Genomic DNA, 7641 nt, shown 5'->3' with positions numbered 1-7641 from the left:
CCTCCCTCCCTCCCTTCCTTCCTTCCTTCCTTCCTTCCTTCCTTCCTTCCTCCCTCCTTCCCTTTCTTCCTTCCTTCTTTTTTTTCTGGAGGGGGGAAGGCAAGGCATTGGGGTTAAGTGGCTTGCCCAAGGTCACAAGCTAGTAAATGTCAAGTGTCTGAGACCGGATTTGAACTCAGGTCCTCCTGACTCCAGGGCCAGTGCTCTTTTCACTGCAGTACCTAGCTCCCCACTCTGAGTGGTTTTCTGATGGTAGATATTTTGATGGCCAAACTATAAATAATAATCATTTCTTAAATACCTGTTATGTGCAGTGTGGCTGGCACTGGAGATACAATAAAAAAAATGACACAGTCCCCATCCTCAAGAAGCTTATTTTTTAATTAGGGAAATGCAACCTATATACAGAAGGGGTGGTTAGAGAATGGAGTTTTTGCCTAAGTCAAAGATTCTTAATCTTTCGTGTTTCATGGCCTCTTCTAGCAGTCTGGTGAAGTGTTGGAGTGTGAGACTTCATTACTTTCATTATGAAAATGTCTCTGAATAATTTTTAAATGTGTAAAATAAACTATGTAGGATTACTAAGGAACTCAATTATATTGAATTGTAGTTATCAGAACATTAAAAGAACAAGTTCAGAAACCCTAGGTTAAGAACTCTGGCCTAGGAAGTTACAGGAATTTTAAGTGGAGCCACAGGGAAGTAGTCATGTCTTTTCTAGTAGCAATGATAGCACTGATTTGATTATTATTTCCAGGGCAATATCGAGTGGTAGAAAGGTAGAAAGGGGGACATATGCAGTGGAAAGGGAGATGACAAGATGCTCACACTGGGCTGATCCTAATGTAATGTTAGATAGGATGTGAAACATGGCCTGGGTCTAGTCAGATGATAATGTTCCTATGGGCACATATCTACAGGAGCCTCCAAACACACACACACATACACACACCACATACAGACACACAGAAACACATTCTCATTTTTCTGTCCCTCTTGCATCCAAATTACTCTTCTTTTCTCTGAGAATGAAAGACAAAAGTCCTCCTAGTCCTCTAATGCTTCAGGATGGCATGGGGGTATCCCCGAATTTTTGAAAGCTGTGCTAGTATCACAAAACCTCTAGTAGGTTCCATTAAGCTAGAAGAGCTTCAAAGGATGCTGGAGACTGTGTGTATTCATTATTCAGACTAGCTAAGCATGGAGAGAGGACATCATCTGAAGGCTGACCACTGAGCGTTGGTACCCCATGAAACAGATGAAAAGAAAAATGAAAGACTAAATTTAAACTCAAGACTACCAAAGCATTGCAAGGACTCCCATATTTTTTTCTACCAAATCATTTGCTCACACAGCTTACTCCTGGGTCTTTGTTTTCCCCATTGTTTCAAGGCTTGGCATACTTGTGGGCACGTGTACATGGAGAGGTACTCTGCAGAGGTGAAATGAGACCCCACTCAAATCAGGAGAGACTTGGGTTCAAATCCTAGTTTTGACCCTAATAAACTGTCGGAATTGTATACCTCCGAACCTCAGTTTCCTTATCTAAGAAATGTGTGTCATAATAACTGTATTACCTACATTACAAGGTTGCTAAGGTGGGAAACACTTTTTAAGAGTTTAAGTTCTATGGACAAAAGTACTTTTATCTCATCATTTCTGAAAATGAATTTTAAAATTAAGTTTCTTAAACTTCCTCCCCTCCTTATATGTTTTAATAAATGTCCCAAATAGTTGGAACATAAGCTTTCCAATAAATTATAAACAAGTAAAAATTCAAATTTTTAATAAAGAAACCCAAATTGGTTGTTTAATTAGTGGTACATTTCCACGATTGGTTTATAAATTAGCTTGTTTTGGGGTGGCTAGTTGGCACAGTGAATACAGCACTGGTCCTGGAGTCAGGAGGACATGAGTTCAAATTTGGCCTCAGATACTTAACATTTACTAGCTGTGTGACCTCGGGCAAGTCACTTAACCCCAACTTCCCTATCTTTCCCCCTCCAAGAAGCATAAATAAATAAATAATTAAATGAGCTTGTTTTGAAACATTGTAGGAAATATGGAAGCTATAGGAAATTTTCAATTGTTGTATTGAATTGTTATATCCATGGCACTGAAACAAATGGTTGAAACTCACTTTACATAGTAGATATGTTCCCCCAAATTTGCATTGAAATGAAGTCAAATTTTAAATGCAATAGGAAAATGTGCCATTTAAAAAATCTTAAGGTAAATAATATTAACATTAGTTTATATCAATATGATTTGTTGTGTTTTATATACAATATTTCACTTGAGACTCATAACAATCTGCTAAGGCAAATAGAGTGAGTAGTTTTACTCTCATTTTGCAAATGAGAAAACTGGGGCTGAGAGATTAAATGACTTGTTGCTAATCATAGAATTGGGAGAGGCAGTGGGATATAGTAGGAACAGTACTGGTTGGGGACCAGTGATGCGGAATCCTATCTTGGCTACTTACTATATGTGTGACCTGGGGAAAGTCACTTCAACTCCTAGTTCTCATCTCTAAAATGACAGGGTCAGACTGGATGACCTCTAATGCCCCTTTTGACTTTACCATTCTTATTTTAATAAATGGCAGAGCTGTGAGTTCAATCCTAGTGCCCTTTCCACTGGAGCTCTCCATCTCACAGAATTCTGGAACTGGAAGAACCTTACTGATGACAGAGTCCAACTCCCTTATTTTACATTTGAGAAAACAGACCCAGAAAGGGTAAGTGAGTTGCCAGGTTTATCCAAATAATTAAAGATCATAACTAGGCTTTGACTCCTAATTTATCTCTTTTCTATCTACTTTTTCATCATATAGATTCATAGATTATTAAGAGCTGGTAAAGGACTTAGAAATCATCTAGATTAGTTCCATTACATTTATAGATGAGAAAACTGAGGCTGAGAGAAAGGAATTAGTTTGGCCAAGGTCATACTATTAATAAACAGCACAGTTTAGATTTGAACCCATGACCTCTCACTCTGAATCCAGTTCTTATCTATAGAGTCCATTTAAAAAAAGTTTCCTACTATTGGTGGGTTTCCCCCCCCCCCTTTTAGTGGCATCAAGTTGTGTCAGCCCTTTATCTGTTATGCTGATCAAATAGTCCATTCATCAAATATACATTTAACTTACATTTGAAATAGTGGAGAGGATTTCTTACCTAAAAAATGGGTTCTTTAAGTCAAGAATATTACCCGACTTGAAGCCTGTTTGGTTCACTATGGCCACAATCTGAATGTCATAACTCTGTCTGTAATACAAAAAAAAAAAAGAAAGAAAAAAGAAACACATTAACTTATCATCAGCCATCACAGCTCCTTTGCCAGAGAGTGGCATTTTCAAGGTACTAAATGAAAATATTTGACATCTCTCTCTGCCCCCTTCCTGTTTAATTGGGGGTGCTGTGACTATTTCATGTAACTGTCTGAAAAATCCAGGAATATTATGTCAGGACCTGTCTAAATGAATCATACAATCACAGAATGTCAGGGCTGAAAGAGATATTAGAGATCTAAACCAATATCCCTCCTTTGAAAAAAATTCTTTTTCAATTAACAAAAATATGTATTTTTTTTCCTCCCCTGCCCCCTCTTTGAAAAAAAAAAGGGGGGGTAAAGCCCTCGAAAAAATAGGCATAATCAAGCAAAAAAAAAATCCACATTGGCTACATCTAAAAAATAAATTCTGTGCCCTAAGTCCATTTCCTGTGTCCTGAGGTGGGCAGCATGTTTTATCATAGATCTTCTGGAATCATGTGTTGTCATTGTGTTGATTAGCATTCTTAAGTCTTTCAAAGTTTGTTTTATAGTATAGTTGTTATTTTTCTCTTGGTTCTACTCACTTCACTCTGCATAAGTTCATACAAGTCTTCCTAGGTTTCTCTGAAACTCTTTCCACCATATCTTACACCATAAGAATAGGACATTATGAACTTACACACCATTATTTGTTTACTCATTCCCTAATGGATGGGTACCCACTTAGTTTCTAGTTTTTGGACTCACAAAAGAGCCACTTTAAGTAATTTTATTTGTATGGATCCTTTTTCTCTGTCATTGTTCTCTTTGGGGCATAGGACACATAAAGGCAGATCACTGAGTCAAAGAGTCAATCTTCCTCCTCCCCATTTTAAAGGTAAAGAGGGTAGAGGGAAGATAAATGACTTATTCCAAGTCAAACAGTGGTAAGAAGGAGAGTCAGGACTTGAACCTAGGTCTTCTAACATCCTTACACTCTTTTGATAACACTATTTTGTCTTATTTATAGAATCACAAAATCTCAAACTTGGAAGGAACCCCAGGTGCCATCCAGCTGAACGTGTACTTGAACAGGAATTTCCTCAACAACATTGCCAGTAAGTGGCTAGCCAAGTTGTACTTGAAACCTTGGGTGTTGAGGAATGATTTCCCCTGAGGCAGTTCATTCCATTTTGAGAGTTAGAAAATTATCAATCTGAAATCTGTGTTTGCAATTTAGGATGATAGGATTTAGAGTTGGAAGGGATACTTGCTAGCCACACGAGCACGGGCAAATCATTTCACCTCTCTCAGGCTCAGGTTTCTCTATTTCTATATAATGAGGGTAATAGTGGTTCTTGTATTACCTATCTAACAGGGTTGTTATGAAAAAACTACTTTGTAAAACATAAAGCTTTACAGAAATATGATTGTTACTGAGACTGTTCCCAGAAGTCTGCCTAGAAAACACTTTAGGTTCCAGACAGCCCTTTTGTCCAAATGAAAAAGGTGGAGACCACAAGTGGGTTAAAATGAGTTAAAATTAGCTGCTTCTTCTCAATTTAGAAACATGACTCAGGCCAGAAAAAAATGTTCATTTTTCAAGATATCAATCACCAAATGTAAGAAAAGGCTTTAAACAAGGCTCAAGGGAAAAATCAGACTTGGAACTGTGGCTCTCATTACAAAGTCAGAGAATCACCATATTGGAAAAGCATCTTACCTGGGTAAGAACCCCTCTCACAGGATAAATACCGAACAAATAATCAACCTCTTCTTCAAGACCTCTATTGAGGAGGAGCTCACTCTGTCCAAAGAAGCTCATTCCCACCTTGGCCAGCTCTACTTGTTTCCAAATTTTCTTCTAACCCTTGTTGGTAATTCTAGAACAGGGGTTCTTAATCTTTCTTGTGTCATAGACCCTTTGTGCAAATTAATGAAACCTACCAATCCCTTCTCAGAATAATATTTTTAAACAATTGAAGGAAATGGTCAATTTCATTTAGAAGCTGGCAATAATAAAGATGTATTTTTCCCCATCGAAATTCCCCCTGAAATCTATCCATGTACCATAGACACCCCAGGCTAAGAAGCCCTCTTCTAGTTAGATCTGGAGATGAAGAGAAAAGCGTTGGTGGGAAGAGCCCTTTAGTGGTGAGTCTCTAACTCATTAGTTAGGATGGACCTCAAATAACGAATATACAGTCTGTCACCAGGTCTATAGGAGGCCTCTCTAGCTGGGTAGGAACTTGTGATCTGCTGCAAAAAGGAAGAGCCCAGGGACACATCCACATAGGACAGAGGCCCCAGGTGTAGTGATACTGTCACCTTAAAAAACAAACAAAAAAAGCACAACAAATCCCTTCCCGCCCAGGCAAAAAAGGGCAACTTTTTAAAAGGGGGAAGGAAATAAACATTTATTAAGTGCTTACTCTGTGCCAGACACTGTGCTAAGGGCTTTACAAATACTATCTCCTTTGATCCTTATAACACACTGGGAGATAGCGGCTATTATCACTATCCTTATTATCCCCATTTTGTAGTTGAGAAAATGGAAGCACATAGATTCTGGTTAAGTGACTTGCCTGGGGTCACATAGCTAGTAAGTATCTAAGACTATTTAAACTCAAGACTTACTGACGTCACTCTTAGTTCTCTAGCCGTTATATCACCTGTCTACCTAAAAGTACTGAGTCCTTTCTAAGACCTCAGAATAAAACAGTCAAACCAATTACTTGGTGAGCTGTAGACAACAAACAGATCAAACCAAAAAACCCAAACCCACTTGTTCACTGAATTGTTTATTTTTCAATCTATATAGACATAGTCTACAGCTGGGAGTGTGTACCAGGTCTCTTTCCATAGGCATGCTGGAGTCAGCTCAAACCAGCCTGAACTAAAGCTAATCATTACATTTTCAGTGTAAGCATTTATACTTCTCAAATTGGGAAATTTTATAAACTAGGAATTGATTTATTATTTTATTGACTGTATAAACTTAAGAAAGTGTTAACAATATAGATCAAACTTAAAAGTGAGTCCTAAGAATATTTCCTATCTCCACTCCTCTAGTCAGCTGTTAAACATCTATCAGCATGCTCTGACGCTATCCATTGGCTTATAAGATTGAGGACAGGAAAAATAATAATCTGCTTAATGAACCAATTTTTCATAAGCCATACCCATAAGTAGTGACAGTACAGACTATTACAGAGGCAGTGTGAAATAATGGGAAAAGTACCAAATCAAGAGTCAAAGGCCCTGGGTTCAATTTGGGCTTGGTGTGACTTTGAACAAGTGACTTCTCAGCTCTGGGCCTCCAGTTCCTCATGGGTCAATTGAGGGGAACTGACAAGTTGATCGCTAAAGTGGACTCTAGTTATGAAGACTACAGGGAATGTTTTCCACATGTGGATGGGTTATGCCTATCTGAAAGGACACTAAAGAACCAAAGTCAGCCCCACTGTACCCACTCCTAGGAAAGGCCCTAAGGGAGAAAATCAAATCCAACTCTTTGATGTTGACTGCAAAGTGGAAATAAAGAAGTTTACCAAAAAAATTTAAAAAGGACAAATCAAGGTAATTAATGCAGAGGCATCATTAAATCTATTAGCATAATGAAGCAGCCAAACAAATTATGTGCTGTCACAGCAATGACTTTTCCCTGCAATGAAAATCAATTTTGTTGCACTAAATTTGGTGGTGTGTGGCTAAGTGAAGGTATCTGGCTGCCTTGTTCTTTGTTTTCCTTTTTCTTTTTTTAAAGACTTGTTAAATCAAATCATTTGGCAGAAGAATGATGAAGTGGTAAAAAGGCTGCCCTTGCAGTTGTCTGGAGTCCCCTTTTCTTTCTGTCTTCCTGGCCAAGAGTGAAATTCCAGCCTGCAGACTCAGTGGAGATAGAAAACCAGCTGACCCTGGCCAAAGCTCCCGGCCCCTTTCCAGAGGCTGCCACCTTGGGGGCTTTTCAGCTTCGGCTATCTCCTCCATTTCTGACCAGCCTAGTTAACAAAGTAGAAATCTGCTGCCTCTTAGAACTTGGGTACTTACCGCTTATTGGCTACAAAAAGCACCTTCCCTGAGAGAGTTTCTCCTTCTTTGGCAAATAGAGGTGTCTGAAGGAGGCAGCGCACCTGATACCAGTGAGTTAGGGGCTCTGTTGGGGCTGTGGACAGCCAGACTGTGACCCTGTCAAGCCAAAAAAGAAACAAAGGGTCATTGGAACCCTAGTCTTCTGTCAAAATTCTTTATTTTCTGAGAAAAAGCCAACAATCCACTAGCTTGGACTCCTAGAGTCGCTTTCTTTCCTTTATGTAGGAGTTATTACCTCACATTCTTAAATCATAGACTCTTGCCTGTGTGACCCTGGGTAAGTCATTTTAC

General features: G+C 38.8%; 1 protein-coding gene across 1 annotated transcript in view; it reads right to left on the bottom strand.

The window, feature by feature from the left end:
• Positions 1 to 3178: 3178 nt before the first annotated feature.
• The window catches only part of LOC138163249 (histone-arginine methyltransferase CARM1-like), a 269638-nt gene continuing 265175 nt past the window's right edge, over positions 3179 to 7641 (bottom strand). Inside the window, exons 11-12 of the mRNA XM_069090797.1 lie at positions 7309 to 7446; positions 3179 to 3272 (exon numbers count right to left, since the gene is read on the bottom strand). Of these exons, the coding sequence (XP_068946898.1) occupies positions 3179 to 3272; positions 7309 to 7446 (232 nt within the window). The remainder of the gene's footprint in view (positions 3273 to 7308; positions 7447 to 7641) is intronic.

The sequence above is a fragment of the Petaurus breviceps genome, unplaced genomic scaffold, assembly GCF_028583685.1.
Source record: "Petaurus breviceps papuanus isolate PSGF00001 unplaced genomic scaffold, PetGlider_PUasm1.0 187, whole genome shotgun sequence".
Taxonomy (NCBI): domain Eukaryota; kingdom Metazoa; phylum Chordata; class Mammalia; order Diprotodontia; family Petauridae; genus Petaurus; species Petaurus breviceps.
Note: the sequence above shows the minus strand (reverse complement) of the source record. Positions and strands in the feature narration are given on the sequence as shown.